Below are 26191 nucleotides of genomic sequence, written 5' to 3'. Positions count from 1 at the left end.
GACCTTGTCATATTCATGTATGTTGAAAAACACTGAGTTTTCTTTTAAATCAACTCTTCTGGTCTAGGTTGGTTAGTTGTGATTTTGGGTTTGGACTTGCCTATTTTGAGCAAAAGCGTATCTGTTGTCAGGCATCAAATGTGACATTACCTAATTGTTACATCACAAATTAGTTATCTTGATCAATGTTACAGACCTTTCTCTTTGCAAGATGTGCTACATAGGTATACAGCAGAGATGCTTGATGTGTCTGTGTAAATTAAGAGAAGTTCCAGTATTACAAATTACCATTAGAACAGTGAACTGTGTTAGCTTTTAATGAAGTGGAGATTTCACGAATAATGTATTGCTTTATCAATCTGTTTGAAAAATTATCTGAAAGATTTTCTATATAAATGGTTTATCATATAGTTTGAGATTTAATTCTAATCCATGATGTCTGCATTTTAGCTGTTTTGTTCTTACCTGCTAGCTACAAACTGCTTGTAAGAAAATTCAGTTAAATTTTTCTCCCGGTTAAGGAAGTAGTGGCAAAGAGTTGATTTTACTTCGAGCTTAATTTTTAAAAGGACTGTTCCTATTAAAATTACCATATAAATAAGAGCAGAACTGGACTGTTACAAGAATTTTGGACGAAGCAGGGAGGAATACTAAAGAAGAAATAGACACCACAATTTCCAAACAGGCAGCATGTTTGTGACAGATGTCTTCCTCTCCATATGTCTGTTGGGTGGAGAAATGTATTTTTTTTTTCCCCTCCTATGTTTATAGAGCTATTGTCACCAAACATCATCTTGAAAAATATTAACATCAGTGCTTTGTAGTATTATCTGTAATTGTTGAAATAATGTACCTAATATGATTGTTTCTTAATTGTGGCAGGGCAGACTGATGAATTGGACAGCTATATGTATCAGACAGTAGGACACCATGCCATTGACCTATATGCTGATGCATTGGATTTGCCACTCTATCGTGGTTTCATAAAGGGTACCAGTGTAAATACTGGAAGAGTGTATACCACATGTCAACAAGATGAGGTTGAAGACCTTTACCACCTCATGAAACTTGTTAAGGTATGCTGAATGAAAAGAATTAAATAATTTGGGACAATTATATTGCTTAACTCATTTATGAATTTAATAAATTACCCACTTTGGTGTTTAAGGAAAGCTTTGAGAAAAAAATTGAATACTTTTACAAGTTTTATTTCCATTCCTTTGTTCTTCCTGGCACTGTAAATATATAGCATAACTTTATTCCTTTTTCCCCAGTGTAAATCAGACTTACTAATCCCCATTTCAAGCTAAAACCTTGTTCCTATTTAATGAAAACACCTGTAACAGGTGCTCGGCATATACTACAAAAAACATAATTGTGAAAATTATCTATAAATAAAGTGTTTTATGTAGTTTCATATTTGAAATAACATATTGGTTCATTACTGGAATGAGAGATCTTTTGGGTCTTGTGCATTTATCAGTGTATGGAAAGTAATGTCTAGACATTTCCATTTGTGTACACTTACACTCTGTAAACTAGAATCGGTTATTTGTTTGTATGTCACAGATCATTCACAAAGTATTACAGAATATTTTGCAATGATAGTTTTGATTCTGGTAGCCCTGTAATATATTCTAACATATCACATAATGCAATGACATGTTATCAATCCTTTTTAGCTATAAAACCCTTTAAACGGAAATAATGGGCGTATTTCCTAAATCACCTGAAATCTATTCTCTGTTCGTTTCCAAAATGTTTCATGTAGTATTTTATTTTCCATTGGAATTAAATCAGACCTCACTGAAACAAGTAGAAAATCTCCCATTGGCTCCAGATGTTTTTACAAAGTTTTAATGAACATGCTATGTCTATTACAGTTAATTGCGTTGATGACTGTAGTGCACAGTACTGAAACAATACAATGTTCACAAAATAAGTTTAATTGCTATTTTTAAAAAAGTAAATACACGTTTAATTTTATTGATCAAACTAGTTGGATACTTTGTGAAACTTCAGCTAAAGAGATTTGTAGTCTTCAATTCAGGTATTGAACATTTTCTAGCCCCCTTTCCTCCATTGAAATGAGAATTGAGATTCATTAACCTAAAAGCTTCAGGCTTATTCTTTGTTCAATTTAAAAAAAAAATTAACTTGCAGATAAGACCTGAGAATGTGGTTGGACTGCATAGTGCTTCCTGAACCATGTTGGAGTCGAATATTGCATCTTCTAAACATTTTTGGCAGGGAAGTCGTGTTCCTCTTAAGTAAAATCAAGATCATACACCTGTGTTGGAGTATAAGACTACAAAACAGGACAACAGTGCATGTAGGCTGTATGGTCTCAAGTTGCGCCAGGGGAGGTTTAGATTGGATATTAGGAAAATTTTCTTCATTAAAAGTGTTATCGAGCATCAGAACAGGCTGCCCAGGGAAGTTGTGGAGTCACCATCCCTGTAGGTGTTTAAACGACGTGTAGATGTGGTGCTTAGGGACATGGTTTAGTGGTGGACTTTGCAGTGCTAGGTTTACAGTTGGACTTGATGATCTTAAGGGTCTTTTCCAACCTAAATGATTCTATGATTATGCTCTAGAGTGCTTCATAGAGGTTGTAAATGGAATATGCTTATCATGCAGGAATTGAAGGAAATATGGTACAGCAGTTTTAAATTATTTTTGAACCATGATAGTAGTAGAAATTAGAAGGGCTAGTATATGCTGTCTCTTATAGCTGCATACTAACAGCTTTCTGCCACTGGGTAAGATAATAAATTACTGATCAATTTAATTAAAAATGGGCAGATTAGTGGCAATTAAGACGATACTTCCTTTTCGATTCTTGGTGTCTTTGGAGAAATGGATGCCTGACATAAATTAATGCTAATGTTAAATCTTGACAACTTCTGCTTTGGAAGTTTGTACATGATAATTATAACTATGGTTGAAAGAGATGTTATCAAGTTGTCTGGAACTAAATAACTATTTCTTTCCTGTATAGAAACATTAATTCCACTATATGATATTCTAAAGATGTAATTATTAACAATATACTGCCTTTATGTTAGACTTTGGGTAACCATGTCTTTACAGTCAAACCTATCTATGAAATTCTGGTGCAGAATTTCCGTAGAAGTCTTGCATATTCTGATGAATAATTGCAAAATTATCAGGGGGACGTAAACTACAGCAGCTGTAAGTCTTTATTTTCTAGTTTAAAGAAAAAGACGTGAACATTTTTCTTTTGTGTTAACAGTAACTTTGAAAGCTTTCTATTTTTATTTTTTGACATTTTTTTATAAGTGCAGTTTTGTAGCTTTACTATGTAAGTCTAAATCACTGAGGATTTTGCTTTAGGATTTTTTTTTCCCCAGGTGTTAATAGTTTTAAACAGAGAGCTCAATTTGCATTCTGTCGAAGGGAGGGGAGGAATTTGCGGAAGCCTTGTCAAAACGCATCCTTGAGTGGACGTAATTTCAAAACACTGGTCAAACCAACATAGCTCTGTTTTTCTGTCGAATGGTTTGGGCCCAAGAATACAGGAAAGGTGTGTCTAGATCAAAATCACATAATGTTCCTCACTTTCCGTTTGTAAAGAACACTTGCGTTGCAAGTACTTCTCTAGTAAAAAATAAAAACAAAACACATTTGAAAAAGTAGTATGAATTTGAAACTATTTGATGTTTTTAAAAACAATGTTATGAGAACAAGATTTCTAAAAAGCTAAATATTCCCCTGCAGTGCTGGGAAACCCAGGATGACAGTCCTGTTCTAGTTCATGGAACACAGAAAGTGATGTTGACTGCTGATGACTGTAAACCTGCTAATTTTATTGTCACAAATGCAGATGACTGATAGCTATGAAGAAAATCTATATTTATTTTTTAGTTGCCTAATGCCCTGTTTTAGATTCTGTAGTCAATATACATTTTGAAACATATTAGATTATTTATACGATGTCTAAATGTATCTTACTATGCAGTCCTCACCTGGTAGTAGAATATTTACTTTGTGAGACATGGAAAACCTGAACTCTAAGGAGTAATTTAATCTACTCTCCATGCTACTGAATAGGGATTACTGATACCCTTGTTTGTCCATGTTTGTTACTTTGTGTATTGGAGATTTCTCGAGCAAAGCATGTAAGCACTGGAGTTTCTTAGTCATCCGCATTACCTTTCAGGGTTTTATCATGGTACTGTCTTTGGAACCAGGAAATGTGTGGGAAAACTGTGTTTCTTTCCCTTTAGTGGTTGGAAAGGCTGGAGCATGGAGGCCTTTTTATGAAAATTCCCTACAACATACTTCTCAATATAGGCATATTTAACTGCTTGCTCTCCTTTTCAATGTAATTATGATCTTGTCCAAATAATACATTGATGTTTTATGCAAGCGCATGCAGGAGTGGTGTTAGATGGGTTGAATGTTGGATTGTTTTCTGTATCTTATGGTACTATGGCTAAACTTTCGTTTAGGACAGTGGTTGTAGCAGCTTCCAGACTATACAAACCAATGCAAGATAATTAATGTTAGTTCTGGGTTTCAGTAGACAGTTCTGTCCTCTTCGAAGTTTCTTGCCTTATCTCCTCAGCTCTGTGAAGGCTTTGCCTTTATTTGGTAAGTTTCCACTGCTGGAGTAACTTGTAGAATTCTTGAACTTGAAAAAAACGGCTAGAAGAAAAAACTTTTTTATCATCTTTTTCAGTAACATTTTTTATTACTTGAGTTTCTTGAAATTAGTATTTAAAAAATTGATTCTATTTATAGTTTCTTTGTAATATATTTCCCTGTGTTTATTATAAAGCATGCAAGTTCATTTTCAGTGCATTTTCAGTTTTAACATGTTATTTCTGTCAGAGTTCTTTTTGTGGTGCACTTTGTGGGTTCAGAACCTGCAAGCTTACAAAAAAGTAAAGAGTACAATTGAAAGAAATTAATATATTTGATCTCAGGACTGAAGGATTATTAATTGTGCTATCACCCATTGACCATCAGCTGAAAAATAAGAATTGATGTTGGATATATTGGATATATGAAACACTTGAATAATAACAGCCTTTGCTTGTGGCACTATTTCATTTTTTCAGTCACATGGAGGGGGGAAGAAAGAACATTTATTTTCTAAAATATTGTCATGTTCTGGAGCAGTGATCTTATAACTCAGTCACTAAGAAGAAGTAACATGGTTTCTAGTTACAGCAACAAAGAGCTTACTAATATGGTGTGACTCCTGTATTTAATAGTTTTTTTTAAAGGACAGGATCATGATTTTTGAAATGGACCCAGACTGATGTTTACTGAAGACAGGAAGTATTTCTGTCTGAGAGTTAAAATTGCAATAGCTGTGTAATTGTAGGTGTTATTTAAGATGATATTTTGTCTCAGACAAAGTACTTTGGCTGTGCGGGTTCAGCTGGAATAGAGGTAACTTAGGTACTATCATTATTCAGTGAAACTCCCTAAGACTTGGAGTTCTTCAGGAAATAGTTCTTCAGGGTTTGAGATGAGTAGATGAAATACAATGTTATTCTCTAGCCTTTGGACAGGGATTAATTCCCTCAAAGAAGATAAAGCTTTCAGTTCCTCATTATTACTAATAGTCTTCCATGCTAAGGAAGTTTTCCTTTCACCCTTCTCCAGAATTTAGCTGCTGTAGTCAATGGGTAAAATGAGTTCTTGGATTCACTCTGATGGCTGACTTTCTGTGGCTTTTGTACAGCCAAACGTCTAGATGCTTTCATCAGGAAAAAAATACATTAAAAAATGGAATGTAATATTCTACTGCAGGCATTGCTTCTCTGTCTTCACTGTTATAAAATGTGTTTAAAATAAACAGTAAGGTATTTAGAAATAGTAATTTGGCTTTTAGGTGTCTATTTTAATCAGCTCTCCATAGTCCCCATGACTTTAGTCGTAGTATTTATATGATAAAGACTAATAGTGTACTCTTAACTCATACAATTAAGGTTTGCAGATTTTCTTAAGAGTCTGAAACATCTAAATATTAGATTGTAGAATAATAAATAAAGATCTAAATATTAGTTGTGGAATCCTGATTAACTTCAAGAATCTGTAATCTGAGGACCTCAGCATGCTGTTCACCAAACTATTTTTGCAGTTTATAAGTTCAGACAAAGTAGGTAGCTTCCCCCTCTCACTGATGGGATTCAAAGAGTTCAGAAGTGTGCAGAACAGTTCTGTTCTAGTCATCATTTCCCATGTTTTCAGTTGAAGAATATCTTATCTTTTCCCTATTATGATTTGAATTATTTGTATAGACTAATTCATCAAAGGTATATTTCTCAACGTTTTTAGAAAAGATTAAATTATAGGAATTATATTTGTCTTTATGCTGAATTTCCAAAATAATCACTCCTCTGTAATTTTTTCCCCTATATTTTAAGATTATTGCAAATCAACATTACTGTGCCCTTGATATTTTGATAGATTATATATAAAATTCAGCAATTGAAACAGAATTTATGTACAGGAAGTGAAATCATAACAACAGTATTGAAAAAACATCCTAAAAAAATCTTTAGCGCCCAGTTAGAGGGAACAGTGATAGATAAAACAATGGAATTTATTTCTTGGTCCCTCTACTACTCATGTTGATCTGATGAGCATTTGGAGACCATATCTCTTAGCATACTTCTTTTTTACCTTTAGACATGAAAGTTAAATGTGAACTTTTAGAAATTGTATGAAATGTCTACCTACACTGACAAGAAATAAATAACTGTGCTTCTTCATTAAGTAAGGGGGTTTTTTGAGACAAAGCATTTTCTGTGGTTTTTCATGCGGCATAGGCTAAGTTCTTCTACCTTTTGTAATGACTAGATTTTTATCTGTGAGAATTTGAATTGTCCCTTTGCACTCATCATGTTCAATGATTCTTTTTTTAATTGACTTGTTATTTTTTCTTTTAATTACTTCTGGAGCAGAGCTCCGTAGCTTCCTCCAGCTAGGGAATGACCATTGTCATCAGCAGTGAATAAGAGTGTGAATTAAGGGAAGAGGGTAGGAATTAATTGCATAGTTGGCAGTGTTTTAAGCAGTGTAAAAATAATTATGTATCTTGTTCCATTCACAAGACATGGTTTGTTTAGGGTTTTTTTTTAGTTTGAATTTTAAAATGAGATGGGAACAAGGAATTTTTTTTAATCAACAGGATGCCTGTCATTCTCCATGTCTCATCTGAACTGTTCAGGAAGGATCAATTTTTTTTTCCAGAAGGGATCTTGAGCAACATCTTTGAGGTAGTTTCTTACCGTGAGAAATGTTGAGCTTTATGTAAACAAAAACTCACTGTATTTCTCCCTGTTAGGTGTGTGGAGTTGTTTTCACTCATTCTCAGTCTTGTTGTGTTAATATTGAATAAGCAGAGACAGTCAGGCTGGTGGTGAAAGATGGTAAGCAAGCCCGAGGGCTTGTTCTGGTCAGCTTTAAACCTCTGATTGCCAGGTTTTCCTAATTTCCCATTTCCAGGGCATCTCTAGTGTGACCTTGCCTGCTGAATATGATGTTCTGGCTTGCAAGATTCTCACATGCATTTGGAAATGGGCAGCCAGGCATTGTTTACAGGACGCCAAATGAACCGTGCACTCACAGCAAGTTTGATAAACACACATTTCCTCCTTTTATCAGTGAGATTGCAGAATGTGAAGTATGAGTTTCCAGTTTTACTCATTCCCTTCGAACCTTTTCCTGTTTAAAAACCGAATCTCACTAATTGGATGATGATACATCCTTAGATTTTGTTTTGCTTTTTTGTTATTGTTGTTTTGAACTGGTCACTGACTCTTTATTTCAGTGCCTACCTTGACCAAGTTTGGCAGACTTTCAGATAAAAGCTTTCCATTTGTTCAGCACAGAAAAGGTTCATCCCTATCAGTGTAAAGAGAACGGTAATTAACAGTAATGACTTCTAATCACTTTGCTTTTATACTCCTTTAGGAGCACTGCTATTATCCAATGTAGTTAAGTGAAATGCTTGTATATGAATCAACAATGCTGTATTTCTTCTTGCAGCTATTGCTCATAATCAAGCTTTGAATAAATTACGATAGTAAAATTGGTTTTAATGTGCTGTGTTGCATGGGGAGAAAGGAACCTCAAATACCTTGTTAAATATCTTGAATATTTAGAGAGTCATCTACTAACATTTTGGCATTCAGTATTGTAGTTAAATGGAAAAATACATTAAGATGTTTAAGTCAATTTTGTAAATGTTATCAAAACTTTTTTCATGGTTTGAATTTTATTTAAGTGACATTCATAGACTCAACAGCCTCAGTAACACCCCATTTGGATCCAGTTGCACATCTGTAGGAGTGAACTACAACATTTCTGAGTTAAAATGCAGTTAAGTTTTACATAGAACAAACATGTATCTTAACTTGAGAACTTTGCCTGTTCTAGCCTAGTGTCATAGTGTATATTTAGTAGGTTAATATGCGTTTCTTTTATTAATACTGTGTATCTAACAAACTGTTAGTTTTGTTTACATGCATGCAACCTGCCTGGCTGCAATCATATACACTTCAAAAGGAGTATAAAAGTAATACTAGTGAAATTTTATTAATACCTGGAAACGATAAAATAAGATGAAACTTTATTTTAGCAAAACTAGACTGCTAGAAAAAATGCTAATAAAACCCAAGAGCTAAACAGATTACTAGACTGGTAGTATTTTTAGCAATTTTAAAATCTGATTTAGAAACAGAATTAGGCTAAGACAGAATATATACGAATTTGAAATTTAGTGAACTTTTCCACTTAACATTGCATGTACAGGACCTGTCTGGAAGCCAATGATGGCAAAACCTGGATGAAACCCATTTCTGACATCACATTAGTTTTTGGTTTTATTTATCTTTTATTAACAAGTTGCTTGAAACAATTGCTTAAATCACTGAAAAGGGAATCCAGGTCTCACTGTCTGTGAAAGAAATGGGGTCTTGCTTGGTAAATATATTTGTGTTATCTGTTTTTTGCAATTTAAAAAAAAACCCTGGATTGTAATTTTCTGTGGCAGTTTCCTTTCTCCTCCACAGTTACCATCACAGTTCCTATGCATGTGGATGTGAGTATCCACAGGCACCGTCTGTGGTTTTGATATTGTTTGTTTTGTTCATTCATTCACGTAGCTGTAGATAATTTTCTGGTACATGTTTTGTTTGCTTGAGGATCTTCTCTGTTAGCATTTATTCTTTGGTTTATAATGAAGTTATTGCCTAACTTAATTTGGAAATACCTTCCATGTAGCTTTTCCTCTTTAAATGTGAATTTGAGTCAGTGTTCATAAAAGTCCTATGTTGTTTGATGTAGTACTGTAAAGCATGCTGCTTGTGGGTTTTGACACCACGTTGTTGAAAAAGAGCAATACCTTTTTTCTCTACAGTTTCATTTAAATGGATGGTACTATCCATATCTTATTTCAGTACTTTGGTTTCTTACTTGGCATCTTCATCATGCTTTTTAAAGATAAAAATGAAAAATATAAAAAAAGGATTATCTTATTCTGTGCTGAAGTAACTGGCTGCTTTATATTATTTACACTTCTCATTAGGCAGCAGTAATACATGTTTTAAAATTTATTAGTGTTTAATGAAATGTAATTGGGGTTAGTTCTAATAAAATAAAATCAAGGACAGGTGAGCTTTCATATAAATGAACAGTAATACATTTATCAAATTTGTCTTCATAAATATTTTTATCTCTGAAGCTCATTCTTTGTGTAAAAATAATTTTGCTTTCTTATACAATTACTAAGTTATTTAAGCTGACTTATTTAACACTCCCCCCAGTTGATATGAATGTCATACATACAGCAATTGCATGGTTATATTATTTTCAGCTGGACACATACTGTTTCTGGTCAGCATACTTAAAGGTAATTCTTCTGGAAAGACTGGGATTTCATTTGGTTTATATTGCACCAACATTACCATTTTCAAAATAGAAATGATTGATTTGTAACTGTCATTATGAAAAGGAATAAAACAGATCTGGCCTTTTACGCTGTAAAAGGACTGTACAGTATGGAGATATTCTTTCTGTTGATAAATTCTGCCTGTGGAAGAATTGCATAGAAGTCATCACTCATTTTCATATTGATTATGAGTGGGATTCCAGTAATAGGTTGCTGTTTGCAAAGGATAAGGCGGCACTATGATTAGTTACCTTTTCCATGGAAAGTACTACAAAGGAAAATGCCAAATGTGTGCACTGCAGTATTCCTATCAGCCTGACAGTCTGTTATGTGAACTTTTTTTCAGTCCATTTTCCTTCAGAAATACAGCTTCAGTCTTTTTGCCTTATTATTGTTCTAGGTTTAGTGCATTTGCATGCTCTCCTAACTCCAGATTCTTTCTTTAGTTAGTTATTTATTTCCTGACAGTCTTCTGTTCTTGGGCCCTGTCACCATTGTAACTCTTGAAAACTGATACAACAGTGCCCTCTGTAGTTTCTCCCTACATGGTTACTACCTACAGCTGGTTTTGAACATTCAGGTGAAGAACAGGATGTTTAGACTTATTTTTAGCTCAAACAAAAGCCCTTTTTTTCTTAAGGAAACATTTTGATTTTTTGCTGACTGTTTTACATGCAAGAAAGGGAACAAAAGAAACTGTTCCGAGTCATCTTTTAGGTTTATAAGCTCTCTTGGCGTTATCTAGTGAAAATCTGAAATTGTATCAGGCATTCAGGGCAGTCTTTAAAACTGGATGGGGTTTTCTGAGTTGTGTAGGTTTTCCTGATGCTTTTGTTTGAAGTGGAGCTTCAAAACAAAAGAATTTTAAACTTACTTCCTTCGTGCTTGTTGCTTTTCCTAAACTAGGTCTTGCATGATCTGCCAGGGACTAAAGACATACTCACCAGCAGAACACCTAAGCTTTATTAATGATGTTGTTTTAATTCACACAGTGACTGAAGTAATTGTTGTTCATTAGCATTGATTTGTCTCCAAAAGTAATTTACAATTTAGATTTCTCTTTTACCTCATTATAGCTTAATATGCAAATAACTTTTTATTCTGTGTTTTCTGCAGAACTTGTTGGATGGGTTCAGTATTGAACACGTATGTTCCCTGCATTTGCATGCATGCACATTCACACTCATATGCTGACATTTAAATATTATAAACTACGATAAAAAAGCATGACCTTTTAAAAAATAAATGCTTTAACTACAATTAGTTTCTTCTGTAACAGCATCGTAAAAGTCACTCTGTGAAAAGTTAAATGGCTTTATTTTATGATGGGGAGTGTTAATGTATGTGTAGAACACACTCTTAATGCACTTCTATGAAATGAAAATCATAAGTCATTGCAGTAAATTATAGTTAATGATGTAACCATTGATGGCTATTCAAAACATGAGTCTAATGATTTGTGTAAAACACATGACTGCCCACATGCCTTAGTTCGTTTGGAACAGTAGATAGATAAACGCACCAGCTTTCTACTTCTGCTTCTACATTTTTTCTGTGTAACAAGTGATAAGAATTTTAGTGGAGTAAATAGTACATCACAAACCACTTCTTGCAGTATTTGAGATCTGGTAATAAATGATGATGAAGACTAAAATTAAATTAATAGGTGAGATGCTTTCGGAGTGCAGTGTGTAGAAGCTTTGATTTTTGTCTGCCTGTTTTATGGGTAATCTCTAGCCTCTAGCCATATGATGTCTTTACTTTTTACCATGAGATTTTATATACTGAAAAGTTGCTGGAGGAAGCAACTATTATGGCATAATATGCACTGACTAATCCAGAAAATACCTCATATTTACTATCCATTAACATAAAACAATTACAGAAGTTAAAAAGGTGACCCATGTTTTTCAAGTAAAGCAACTATTATTCTTCTGGCAAAAAAGTAATGTTAAATTTGGTCAAAACGAGTTTACTTCACTCTGAATTTAACTGAAATTCTGAATCAAGCTTAATTCTTGCACTGATTGCATAATTATTGTTCATCTTAACTATTGGTGTTTTTTTGTTTCATTTTTGTTAATGAGCTTCTTCATGCATGTGGGTTTTTTATGGTAAAACAAGTTTTGTTTTCTTTTGGTTTTTTTCTACAATATGGCCAAAGTTTGTATTGTTATAATTTTAAAGGGATCTTGAAAGCTTACTTCATGAAGAAAGGGTAGAAATTGAGTATTAGAAAAAAGAGGTGATATAAGTTTCTACTTTAAAGTAAATAGCTACTTTAGACATGATTTTAATCTTTTCAATGGAACTTCATCACAGTTCGCTCTCTTTAGACAAATCTGTCTCTTCAGATCAGTAGGAATTTTGCTTAGAAAATGAATTCTTAATTAAAATAATATTTTAATGAAGAAAGCAAATACAGGTAATTTGTTGTAAGTGTGATCTGGTTGGCAATGAGAGAAGGATTTAATTTTAAACTGCAGCCTTTGAGACAGATAAGATGCTGTCTATTTGGAAAAATGAGTAAGGTGTATTTTCTTGCAATGAAACTAGCAAATTAAGATTCAACATAATTAAAATAGTGATAAATGTAGATTACATTATTGGAGACGATGAATTACAGCTTTTCTGTCTACTGAGAGCTGGCATAATTTACCAATACCAGGCAAAGAAGTGACAGAGCAGCCACTGCGGATGCTTATAGGAAATGTCCTGTTCAGTCCACGTGCTTTTCTCTTTTTAGTTAAAAAGTCAGTGATGATTTTACCCCATCCTACAATCATTACCTCCCCCCCCAAATACCAAAGTTCTTTTCATCTAGTTGGATTATGTGATCCCTGTTTGAAATATTTACTGAAGGAGAATATATGTTTAAGGTAAATCTGTAGTTGAAAATACTTGTTTTCAAATAACTTGCTTAAGATGGATCTCTAAATAATTTTCAGATGTCCTTTCATAAAATCTGAGCTGATGCAGGGTAGTTAAGGGTGTTTCTGAAGGTCATCTTAATTTTAATTTCCAGTATTTCTTTGACTCCAAAATACTAAGAGATGTGAAGACTGAATGTTGGGAATGTCATTTGTATAGAAAATAATATCTATTCCAGTTTACTTGGTTAACAGTTGCCTACACTGTTAACGTTGGTTATAAGAAGAAAAATAAATATTGCAATTGCAAATGGAACATTATTTGACATAACAAAAGAAATACTGACTTCTCTCACTGGAGATGTTTATAAGAATCTTTGTTTATGACCCCAGGGCAGTCTTTATGATTAAATTTGTGTTTTAAGACCACCTTTTTTAGGATATTCTTTTAAAGACATTTTTTTCTTCTACTTTTAAGACACTCTTTCTTCCTATGGAACTTGGTCACATGAGAATCTTTGATGGCATAATATTTTTAAAGAAAAAATTAGTACTTAGGTTTTACTTGGTTACTTGATGGCCTGTCTGTTTTTATAACTATAGGAAGTATAGATAATATTCTCAAAGCCACTGTGAAGTGTCAGTAGATACTGAGGAGGTAGGGACTAAAACCAAATGGACACTCTTCCTTTGAAGTATTTTCTTATGGACCTGCTTGTTCTGTATTCCTTAGGCATCTTGTTTTGCTGTCTTCTGTGTTATCCACAACCCCCCTCCTTTTTTTTTTTTTTTTATTTTCTTCTGTTGTTCTGCTTACACAGTGACTTGATAAGTTGTACTTGATAAGTTGTACTGCATACTATATTTGATGGGTTTGGGCTTTTTTTTTTTTTTTTTTTTTTTTTGAATGTAGTTTTGGTATCCAAAATAGTGATACCATTGTATTTCAGGAAGGCACAGTTTATTACAGAATATGTCATCCAAGTAGGTGCATTAAACTACCTGGCATAGCTTTGTCTTCTCAGCTTTCTTCAGCTTCTGTGTTCCCTGGGCAATGCACCAGCACAAAGAAAGTATTAATATGTATAGATATATGATATTTTGTACATCTTGAGTTTAAGCTGTAATGTTTGTGATTTTACAGAGCTAGATAACTGTTGGTTTATAATTGCTGGGACTAATTTATTAGTCTTTCCTCTTCATGTAGTCATGTTTCATTTTGCTACAGTTTATTTTAGAAAGTCCAGTAATTCTTTTTGCTTTCACACTACTTAACTTTCTTTAGACCTCTACAGATTTCCAGTAATTTTGATACTTTTGTGCTACAGTAACCCTTTGTGCCACCTTTAGGATTATCCTTACTCTTTGGAGACCAGTCCTGTGTTCTTAGGGAAAGTCTGTCAGTCATTATTTATTACCCATTTGTCATTGTGACTTATTCATTGCTTACATCACCATTCTCAAAAGTATTGCTTTACAGAAATGGTGAACGGTGCTGTGAAGGAAAGATCAATAAATGCTTTCAAAGGAAGATTTATCCTGAGACTTAGATCCTCTTTTTAATACTAAATCTATGCTGTTAGTTATGAGATGGTTTTAATATTTTGACATCAAGTACCCCGTTTCTCAAAATGGAAACATGCTATTGTGTTAACTAACTTTTGTGGAGCAGTATGATTTCGGCAGTTAAGTTGCATAGTGTCTTAATTTTCCAATTTTCAATACTTAGTGGCTTTTTATGAATACTTCTCTTCTGAGCTGAAATTATGCAGTTTCATTCCCAAAGAAAAAGTGATAAATCATTTATATAATAAACACTTGAAAAAATGTCTTTGAATTTTAGTGATACTGTCATGTGTAACTGCACAAAGAGAGGAGAGTGGTTGTTTGAAATCATCAGTTGGAAAAAAAAAATTCTACTTCTCCCCATGCCTATTTAAATTGCTTTGAGAACTTGATGACCCATGCTGTCTTTCCAGACCATCCAATTCCACGTGATATGGTGACTATTGACACCTTTTGAAAGGTGGTTGCCCTAGAAAACTATGTGAATATATGTAAAGTTTATTGTATTAGTTGCAAATTCAGGCAGCTAAGAATTTGAAAATGGCAAATACATAGTTTCATGCTCTCCTTTGTATTATCTTGTACTTCAAATAAGCTGGAAAAGCAGATTGTAATCATATTATATTAAAGATTATATCACGAAACCCACTGGAAGGAAACTAAACAAAAAGGTTGTATGAGTGTCTGATGTTTCCTAATTTTTTATTTCTTGATTCTGCAACATTAATTTTTTCCAGTATTTTTGAAATGGAGATAAAAAAGTCTAAAACAGATGTGCATGCCCATGCACATGTTGGACCAGGGACATGAGAAAGGTGGGAACCTAGAGCCTCCTTTGCAGTAGAAACTTCTGCAATATGAAATGAGGTACTACCATGTCTAGTTGGCAGCCTGCTGCTCTTTCATAGGTAGGAATCAAGTTTCATGGGCTAGATTTTTGTATTCATGAGTTGATTGGGGGTTTCACTGGGAATTTTTGTTCAGACGATTCGTTTGTTCTTTTACCTTACAGCTGCTACTCCATCAGTTGGTAGGTATTCTTAGTGCTGTGTTATTATCAGCTGCTCCTGATACGGTTATATCAGTGTCATTCCAGCCTCGGAATATTCATGTTCTCAGTGATTATTTTGCCAGGCTGTCAGAATTTTGGCTGCCAGAATATTCCTGAGAAATACAAACTAAAGAGGGGGTTTGTCAGGTTATATAATATGCGTATAGCGCATTATAGAATAGGAACTACTCTTTCCTTGGCCATTGTTGCAGTAGAAATGCAAAATAATATAGTTAAGTATTTTCAAAGATGTGCATAGCCTTCACCAGTGTTAAAGTGTGCATTAGGCAGTGCTGTAGATAGTGTCATGTACTGTATGTTAGCAGACTATTAGAGTAGCCTGCTCTATTATTTCTCTTTTCTGTATCCATAGTTAACTTACTTCAAACTTAAGCATGAAGGCAAATTTGCAAAAACATAGGAAGTCTTCCAGGTAGTAGACTTTCTGTATTTTGATCAAAGCAGTATATCATGTTAAAAAATAAAATAATAATAAAAAAATCCTTAAATCTATAATAAATTCAAAAGCAGGAGAGTCTTTACTTTCAGGCTTGTTTTCAGTCAATGGTCTGGCATGCTGGCTTGTAGCAAGTGTTGTTCCTAGTTCCTGGCAACTTTCCTGTCCATCACTTCTGAAGTCTGTCAGAATTTGTTACCTTCTCTACTTAGCCATCTCAGAGCATGTATTTGTGATACACTAAGAAGATAGCACCAATTGCAACCTGTTTGTAAAATACCTTAACTGAAGAAATGAGGAGTAAGCTATGTTTAAGTGATTTATGCTAAGATTGCATAAGAAAGTATTTTCTCATGCTGCTTCCCATCTTTCATTCACCTAATTTGCAGTTTTCTGATAAGGTGGCAGTCAGGTTTCAGTTTTTATACATACATTATGCCTTTGGTTGCATTTTTTTGAGAAGTGTATTTGGAAACATCCATTGAAGAACTGAGACCTCCCTATATAGAAGTTTTTCTCAAAGTTGATCATTAGGTTTTAAGTTGTCTTAATTCCTTTTGGGTGGAAAGTATTATCATTTACAGTTTCCCCTTTGAACTGAAACCACACAGAATCCATCCAGATTTAGTTTTGTCCCCCAGCCTTTTGTTGTTTCTTCCTTGTTCAGGAGATGCTCTGTCCATACTAAATTAGAATAAAAGTTTTCACTTCCTTAATTATGCAATTATGTCTTTATTAGGCAAGGGTCATCTCTAATGCTTAACTTCTTATTTCAGCAAAGTGTAAAACTCATCCTTCTCTTTGGTCACTTATTGGTATGTTTCAGTAGTTGGCATGTTTGACAGGATGTTGCATTCTTGTCGGTATGTGCATTTAAAACTATGAAGTACATTCAACCTAATTTGTTAATTATATCTTATTAACAACTCTTGACTGGGACCATACTTGCAAGTCTCGCGTTATTTTAATACTTCAAATAAAAATGGGTTTGGGATCCTTGACTTCTTCCTCCCAAGTATACAATCACAGTGCAACTGTATGATAATAGGCAGTGTGAACAGCAGACATGGGTTTAAAACATCGAGAGCATGAAAACTTCTAATTCTAAAAACTGACATCTGTCAATAAAACAGTAGCAATTCAGGTTGAAAACCTCATATAACTATTTCACTTTTGTTAAATGAAATGAAAGTATTTGTGGGAAGGCCACGCTTACTTTCTTCTTTGTAAAGGGTAAGAAAGCTCAATAGTAGGCTGCCAATTGTGCGAGCGTCTGCTCTGAGAACTGGAAGGGGACTGAAACCTTAATGAATGTGAATGGCCCTGAACTTCACTGTCTATAAACATTTCTAATGTCCTTGTCCCTATCTGGCTGATTGTTTTTTTTTTTAACTTTCTTTTTGTGTCACACAGTCAGTTTGTGTTGGACTAGACTCAGAGGCTGTTCCTTGGCTGGTAGATTCTTTGGTGAACAAAATACTTATGCTCTTAATAAAAAGCTGTTTTCTTTTTCCTCTTATCTTGTTACTACAGTCCACAGTCACTTATGCCAAGGGCACAGGTCATGATAAGTACGTATTTGCAATTTTGGATGTCTCGGTCCTCTGAAACTTGAATTTCTGTGTAAAAAAACATAGCAAATAATTCTAGCACCTTACTTGGAGAAGAGGCATATGACTGAGAACGCACAGTATAAAATTAATGCATATACCTTTCAACAATAAAGCATTCTGGAGATGCTTTTTTAGTTTAGGCAACAAATAATTTTGGAAATTCTGATTCAAGCAATATTGTCTTCTAAATTTAAATAGTCAGTTTGTTCTTAATCTCCGAGAATACCGTAACAATCTGCCTGCAGTTCAGGAGTGAGAGAGGAGGGATGATAAAGGAAGACATGCATTCTTTCCTCAGTGATGCAGTTACCTCCTGGCAATACCAGAAAACTTAAAGTTCAGCTTGCTTTGATACACATTTTTAAAAATGCGGAGTCTGGATGGTAAAGAAAATGCTGTTGGGTTTAAGCAGAGAAGCTACCAAAGGGATCTTTGATGCTCTACGTAAGTGATTTGATCTCTCTTACTATCAATTTCTTATTAAAACAGCATTATTAAATTACAGTGGTAATACCCTTCAATAAAATATTATTTGAATTGTACTGTAAGTCTAAACTAATGTTTTGCATTTTTTTAAATCTCACTTTAAAAAAAGGAGAAAAGACCTGACCAGAGGAACAGTGATCAAATGTATAACTTTTCTTTAATTTTTTTTCATTTTCTTGGAATTTTTTTTTTTTTTTTTTTTTTAATGTTTACTCATGGCTAGGATGGGAATGCAAGAACTAAGATAAATGTTGCAGTTTAGGAAAAAAAAAGCATACTTTGGAGAACATTGGAATTTTGAAGAGGAGGGGTAAAAGGTATACCTTAATCTTTCCTCCCTTCTTGCTCAATAACTTGACCCTATATCACCCATTCTTCTTTGCCTTTGGAGTAGGTTCAGGATCAATTTAGTTGACAGTTGTCTCTCTGGCAGGGTTTCTGATTTTTCTTCACAATGTTTTCTGACCTACACCTTTTCCTGATGTTATTTTTTTCTGCATAATTTTCTCTATTTTTTATGCTGAAATTCTTCTTGTTACTTTCTCTCTCCATTTTTAAATATTTTTCTGTATTTAATCTTGGTGTCATCCCAGCAAGTTTTATTTCTTTCTTAGTCAATAAGACATTGCTAACCTGCCAACCTGTCTCTCTTATTCACCATGCCTTCATGTTTGTGTACCCTTTCTGGCACTCTCATGGTAGCTAAGGACATATCTTCCTTGAGGAAAGAAAGCCTCACTTTCCACCTGATAGGAAGAAATAGAAATTAATATTCCTTGCCCCTGTATTCAGACACACATTTGCTTTCAGACTTTAAGGGGGGCATAATGGCTACCACTCTGAAAGCAACCTGAGGCTACAGCCTTGTTGACAGTATGAGATGTCAGAACTACACAAGATTGAAAATAAATTTCAGATTTATGCAAGCTAATAATATAAAGCAAGATGAAGCAGATTTTATGATAAAATTAAGAGGGTTTGGCATTTTGTAACAATTTATTTATGCTAAGCTTTAGAGGAAAGTGTTTTTTCTGTAATTTTTAAAATCGTTATTCCATTACAGACAAATCCTCTGAAAGTTTTAGTTTGCTATATATTTCTCTTTCGATTTTGCTTTTTTCTGTGCTATTTCCTGGTTTTATCTTTGGCCATTTTTTTGGCACATTATCATCTGCCTTTCCTTTCTGTTTCTTCCAATCTCCTTCTAAAAATCCTTCTTTTACATTTCTTCTTTAAGGCAGATACACAAGCAGCCCTTTCTTTCTGCTACCCCAATTCTTTCTACCTTAGAGTAATAAACTTCTAATTATCCCCTGAAGTGTGCTCTTGTCAGCCCAGGTTGGGGTAGTGTTGCTTGCATATTTCGGTATTTCCTGAAGGTTACAGCTTTACCTGGATTTAGGGTAAGTTAGACTTTACATGAATCTGATGTTTTAGGACCTGGTTCATACTTGTCTTGTTCCTGGTATAAGGGATATTGTATTTCATTTCAGAAGCATCAAGCCTGTTTAAAATGGGAATGTAGGATCAGATTTGTCTAGAATACTTGTGCAAGAATAGATGGTCTCAAACATAAATTCCAAATGCAAAACCTTAATGAAATTTTCAGGTTTTGGCCAACCATTTCTGTTGAAAGTATCATACTAGGGCCTTGTTGTGAAGCTGATTTGCAGTCAACTGACTGAAATTCAGAATCTCCATTCTGTAGAAAAAAGATTTCCAGAGCTTTTTGGTGAAAATCTGGAGGAAACTAGGTACTGAAATTTCCCATGAGACAAACAAAAGCAGAAAAATTGAAATTTTTTCTGTCTTCCTGAACTTGAACAACTGGTTCTTCTGAGCTTTGGGTGTTTTCTGCTATTTTTTCAGGATCCTGTCTGCAGGCTGGACAGGGCAGAACCATGTTGTCAGGTTGGGGCCAAATGGATAGGGAAAGTCTGTTTTAAGTTCACAACAATTCACCTGGGGAAGCTGAATTCAGGGCTGTGGACCATACAGACCCAGACTCTGGTGTGGCCTGTTAGGTAAACTGACAGGAATCTGGGAAGAAAACTCCTGTGTTAATTGGAAACTAGCCAAAACCAATCTCTTCTTATAAAACACTACAGCTTTAATGGACTGGCATTTGTAATGAAAAATTATTCTGTTGGAAAATCACGGGCACATTTTAGCATTGAAGTGCTACTATATTACTATTACTAAATAATAATAATAACAACTTTACCTTCTTCTGCCTATTAGATTTATTTGTGTTCTTGCCCCTAATATGAAACTGCTTATAAATTAAGTTACTATATTTTTTCAACTTTGTGTCCTGTGTTTTAAGGATGTTGTCATGGTTTAACCCCAGCCAGCAACTAAGCACCACGCAGCTGCTCACTCACTCCCCTCCACCCAGTGGGATGGGGGAGAGAATATTAAGGGAAAAGGTAAAACTTGTGGGTTGAGATAGGAACAGTTTAATAGAACAGAAAGGAAGAAACTAATAATGATAACAATAACAATAATAATATGACAATAATAATGATAATAAAGGATTGGAATATACAAACCAAGTGATGCACAGTGCAATTGCTCACCACTCGCCAACCAATGCCCAGTAAGTTCCCAAGCAGCGATCCCCCCAGGCCAACTCCCCCCCAGTTTATATACTGGACATGACGTCCCATGGTATGGAATACCCTGTTGGCCAGTTTGGGTCAGCTGCCCTGGCTGTGTCCTGTGCCAACTTCTTGTGCCCCTCCAGTCTTCTTGCTGGCTGGGCATGAGAAGCTGAAAAATCCTTGACTTAGTCTAAACACTACTTAGCAGCAGCTGAAAACATCAGTGTTATCGACATTCTTCTCATACTGAATGCAAGATATAGCACTGTACCAGCTACTAGAAAGAAAATTAACTCTATCCCAGCTGAAACCAGGACAGAAGTGTTTTAAGGTGATGTTGATTGTAAATAGCTGAGGTAGCCTGCTGGAGGCGGGTGGCAAAATCGCAGTGATGAATTGTACATTTTTAAAATTGTTCTTCTGTTTATTCTTAAGTGTTTACATCACAGCTCTTTTTCCAGTTTCTTACTACTAATAAGATTGTATTACCATTGTATAACTTGATGACACCCCTGATTGCATAATATCAGTTATAGTACAGTATGCATTCATTATTAGGCTGGAAAGGCAGTGGATCAGGTGTAAAATATACACTAAGCTAAGAACCTGTCCACTGTTAGAGTAATCACAAGGAAAAGGGGATTCCTTCCTGCGCACATCAAGACTGCTGGAAGAGACAAAGTACTCTGTTCCCTGCTCTCACAGAAGGAGCAATGCCAGTGGTTCCCAGAGAGGCTGCGGATGTTATTCCCTGGCCAGGCTTGCCTCTGTCCTTAAAAGTAGAGCTCAGAATGCTCTTGTACCAAGAGTCGTGGGGAGCCTTTGATTGCCTGGTCAGTTTGTAGAGGGTAAAGCCCTCTGTTCTGTTGGGTAAAGCCAGATAGCGAAGACAGGAGATGAAGGTAAATCCTCTCCAAATGTCTGAATAACAGGCATGCTGAGCTACCCTCTTAAAAAAAAAACCCCGCTCCTTTTTAGAGGCTTGTGAGACTTGATTTTTTGGGTTTTTTTGGGGGGGGTTATATATCGTTTCTGTGAATCTGGCTGAATTTGGTAGAGGACATTGCCTATACCTGATGGTTTCTTTAGTAAACTGCTCAGAGTAGGAAGTCTTTTTGATGGGAATTTGATACCTTAAAAATACTGCATTTTAATGGACAGATAAAGCCATTAAGCTCTCGGCTAACACATGAAGCAGAATGATATAGAAGAGAATGGTATCTAGTGTTTGCAACGGTCTTACAGCCTGATCTTTAGCTATTGGACTTGATGCAGAAATTACAAAATGATGTTTTGTGGCCTCTATCAATCTCAGTTGATTAGATTGCAGAATGGTCCCTTTCTGACCTGGAATATCTAAAAATCTTTGTAACAAAAGCAGTAAAGAAAGTAGGAGTTCTGCTGAGTGCTTTTGTTGAGTAAGCACCGTTTCCATAATCACAAGATATTTTAAAGTCTGTTATTTATTTAGTATTGTAAATGACATTTATTAGAAGCAAAATGATATACCATTGAAAATTATTGAAAATGCAGGTCAAACTAAGAAAAAAGCAGGGACATCTCATGCCTACACATTCTTGAAGCTTGGTTTTCTTGAAGTACTTTTTTATTTTATCTCTGTGCAAGAGAAGAGAAGGCTGCATCAAATAGAGATTAAAAAAAAAAAAAAGTAACAACATTCAGTCATATAAGTTAGTGGTTGCCTATGTTGCAATTTATATAGGTTTCCCTTAAAGTAGAATTCAGACTGAGTTTCAAAGTCTCAGCAGAAGTTGCAAAGTATTTCTTAGCTGTCATTGTTCCAGGCGTGTACACTTCATGCAAGGGAAGTCATTAGGAGTTGGAGCATTTGCTTTGAAATAGATTTTCTGGTTAAACTTAGAAGTGAACATAATTTAAAAGCAGTAGGTCCATCACTTTCAATTTGACTTAGTTTGCTGGGCTCTTTTACAATGGATTAACATCTATTTTTATATTTTGTTTCCAAAGTGTGTATAGTGGTTACAGTATTAACCAACATGTCTAACCACATCTAGTTTTATATTTACTATTTGTCTTTTGGGGCTTCTTTCCTTATGTATTGGGGATAATTGCAGTATCTGCTATCTTTGAAGAATTTTCTTAAACACCTGTTTTATCTTTCTAATAGGACACTTGCAAAAAAACTTCTAGGCAGAGTAGTTAGAAGAATCTATGGATGAGAATCTTCTTTTAGTGGAAAATGGATTTTTATTATTACTGTTTTACCTACTGAGCTTTGATTTCTAGTGTGATTGATCATGGTACTGAATACAAAATCAGCTTAGATTTATTTCTCTTTTTGAAGCCTTTACAATGTATCTTGTTAAGTGGGGTTCCTTGGGGTGGGGAGGAGTGGTGGTTGCAGTGCTCCTCTAAACTGTTATCACATGTTACCAATCTTGCTAAGCTTCTCTTCTGCCATTGAAAATACGGAAGTTTTCAGTTAGAAAATGGTAAATAAGTTTGCCCGTGTTTTAGTGTAGCTGCTTTCAGATTTGCCTGAGAGGATTAACATAACTTAGCCTTGCATTTCTAGAATTAAGTACTACAAAATAGGAAGACTGTTTTAAAAATGAACTTTTTTCCAATGTAGCTTTTAAAGATCCCAGTGACGTGGAATCAAGGTTGATTAACTGAACAACAAATGAAGGCAGAGCATAAGAAAATGTAGCTGTGAATTCACGTATTATGAAAGAATAATGATAAAATTCCTAATATAGTCAGATAAATTAACTACTGTGCCATTGGTACTGTGGTTTATGATAGTGCTCTGCAGGGAAAGGAAGGAGAGGAGAGTGGTTGTGTTGTTTACGTTCTGGTTTTTATTCATACCTGACAAAGAGCAGTAAATATTAGCTCTAATGATGAAGTCATGTGTATTGTAACAATAAATAATTATTTCACCACTTCTCAAGTATTGACATACCACTGGTTATTCAATTTGATTAGTGTTTACTGTTAATGAACACAGTATTCCATTGGAGACACATATCTAGTAGTCATTGCAATTGATGATGTCTTCCAAAATTCATCCCATAATTCATGTACGATGTGGATAGCAGTGATTACTTGGCACATTCAAAGAAGTCTGTTTTTTTGTTTTATGGTAATACTGTTATTTTCAATAAAGCATCCGATACCCAAGTAATTTGAACACTATTCCTGCTGTTTTATTGTATTGTAATATAAACATAAATGCAGTGTTAAAAGCTATACCAATGGTGTCAGACTCCTTAAGGACTTGAGAAAACTGTCATAACTTCTAAAATAACTGATAATCGTTTGTGGGTCAAAAAGAGCAACATGCTGTATTGCTTCGCTTTCTGCTTTCTTTTCTCAAGGTTTGTCTGAGATTTAATTTTATGTGAAGTACACAAAACACTGTCAGTGAAACATTATCACTTTGTAAAAGCTGTTTAGAATATGGTCTGGCACAAAATGTGCAGAAAATTAAAAAAGAATACTCCCAACTTTTTGCAGAGAGCTGAGTTGTATATATTATTTGAAATTGTGGCCAAAACCAGTATATGTGAATGTGACTGCAACTTGATATTTAAAAAATAAGCCTAGAGCTACAAACTTATCTTTTAAAATTTATAATTATATACAAAATATATATGTATACAATTAAATAGAAAAAAAGTATAAAAAAAATTCATATGTGTGGTTTTGTATGTGTGCATATATATGTAGTTCTTTACAGTTCTGAGGGATTTTTTTTGTCCTATGCATTTCACAATATTTCCATTTAAATGCATATTTTGATTTTTCTTCTGGGACTAGGTGGAATGCCTTTCCATTACACTGCTAAAAGAATAATCCACTTTAACACAATATTTCTCCCTAAAGGGATGGTCTTTTCTAGTCATATGATATTATTTTTCACAGAATGATATTAACATTCATGATGTAGTGATTTTATCTTGATTCAGAAGATGTTTTGTTCTGGTACTAAGAAGATTAAGGAGTGTCTTTTGTACCCTGCTGCTAAAATATACCTGAAAATCAAGGAAATCTGAAAACCTCCCAAACCCAAGACTATCTGCATGTTCTTTGCTGAAGATAAGGTGTTAGTAAAATTTAGAGGAGATAAAAATGCATGACACTTTTATAGAATTTAAAAGAAAAAAGAAAGAAAACATTCTAAGAGAAGTAAATTGGAAATCAGATAATCCTTTAAATTTGAATTTATAAACACCCTTGTATACAAATGTATCTTTCAAAAAGATGCACTGAAGAAAAGGTACATACTAATGTTTCTAGTGATGTGATTCCTTGGCATTTAAAACCAGAAATTTTTAGTATGCAGTCCTCAGAAGAAGTTTATGCAGGATGCATCAATAATATAGAATGATAGAGCTGCTAATTTTTGATCAGAATGCTACAGCTTTTAAGCTTATTAAAATTTAAAGATGTTGAGAGATCAAATTAAATTCTGTCGCGATTGCGAAGGATGGGAGGAAGAGTGAAACCACGTGCAGGTTCTTCCAGCTAGCTGTGCGGAGTCCTGCAGTGCATAGTATAGTAGGCCGGTGAGAAAGAGCATGGTGGGACCCGGGTCAGATGCACGTGCCGTGCCCCTGAGTATGCCATCATTCAGCTGGCATACCAGTTCACTGAGGGGTTCATCCTACACTGTTAAGCTTTTACAGTCAGCCCTTTCTTAGGACAGAAAATACGAGAAGGGGGTTTAAAAGCTTTGAAATAAAAAGAAAAGTTGGTTTTTTCTCAAACCAATTTGAGGAACAATAATATCCTTTTCCAAGTGTGATCAGGTATTCATTGTGTGTTGCATAAACAAGTTGTTTTCTTAAGTGTAACAGTCTTTCCCTACCATCTATATTACATGAAAGCAATACTTTCTCAGCTTTTTAAAAAGGTTAATCAGTGAATCCTGTTATACTCAGTAGTTTTTTAATAAATAAGTTTAATCTTTTTTCAGAGTTGTGATTAGTTAAAACCTTTAATCGAACTTAATGAGAAATCGTAGTGCATATTCTCATATTCAGATTTCAACTTTTCTTTGGCTAGGTGGTATTAACACTAGTTTTCTTCTTCCTCTTTTGCCTAAGTATTTTTAATATCCATAAATTTTTTTTCTAATTGAGAGTGTAAGGTAAATAAAATGTGCAAAAACTTACCACACCCAGATTTATCAGAGCCATTTATAATCACAAACCCCTTGTTTTTAGTATGTATCAAACTGGTTTCTATTAGGAATGAATTAAAAAGTAGTGATGAGCTGAACAGAGTTTTAAGTAACAAAATGCTTGATGTTTAATTCTAGTATATAATATAAGAGAGAAGATCTTGGAATGTATTCTCAGATTAAGCATGTTATTATTCTTTTGTATGGTGTATGAGCATGTAGTTTTAACTGCACTTAGTTCATGTTTTGAACTGTATTAATGGTAGGTTTGATGTTCAACAATTTTATTTAAAGGCAGATTTTATCTCTGTTAGTGCTGGATGGGTTGGCGATTATGGAAAGAGAATTTAAACCATTGAAACTGCCAGATCCTGACAATCATAAAATAAATGTATGATTTTATATGCTTGGCTCTGATCATCTTAGGCATGTGGTTCAGAT

At 34.4% G+C, this 26191-nt stretch overlaps 1 protein-coding gene across 3 annotated transcripts in view; it reads left to right on the top strand.

Moving 5' to 3' along the window:
• The window catches only part of DPH6 (diphthamine biosynthesis 6), a 215357-nt gene that overhangs the window by 5673 nt on the left and 183493 nt on the right, over nucleotides 1-26191 (top strand). For all 3 annotated transcript variants that reach the window (XM_049825129.1, XM_049825128.1, XM_049825127.1), the window contains exon 3: nucleotides 883-1076. In XM_049825129.1, coding sequence (XP_049681086.1) covers nucleotides 883-1076 — 194 coding nt within the window. The remainder of the gene's footprint in view (nucleotides 1-882; nucleotides 1077-26191) is intronic.

The sequence above is a fragment of the Accipiter gentilis genome, chromosome 22, assembly GCF_929443795.1.
Source record: "Accipiter gentilis chromosome 22, bAccGen1.1, whole genome shotgun sequence".
Lineage (NCBI taxonomy): Eukaryota > Metazoa > Chordata > Aves > Accipitriformes > Accipitridae > Astur > Astur gentilis.
This window is presented reverse-complemented; position numbering and strand designations above follow the sequence as displayed.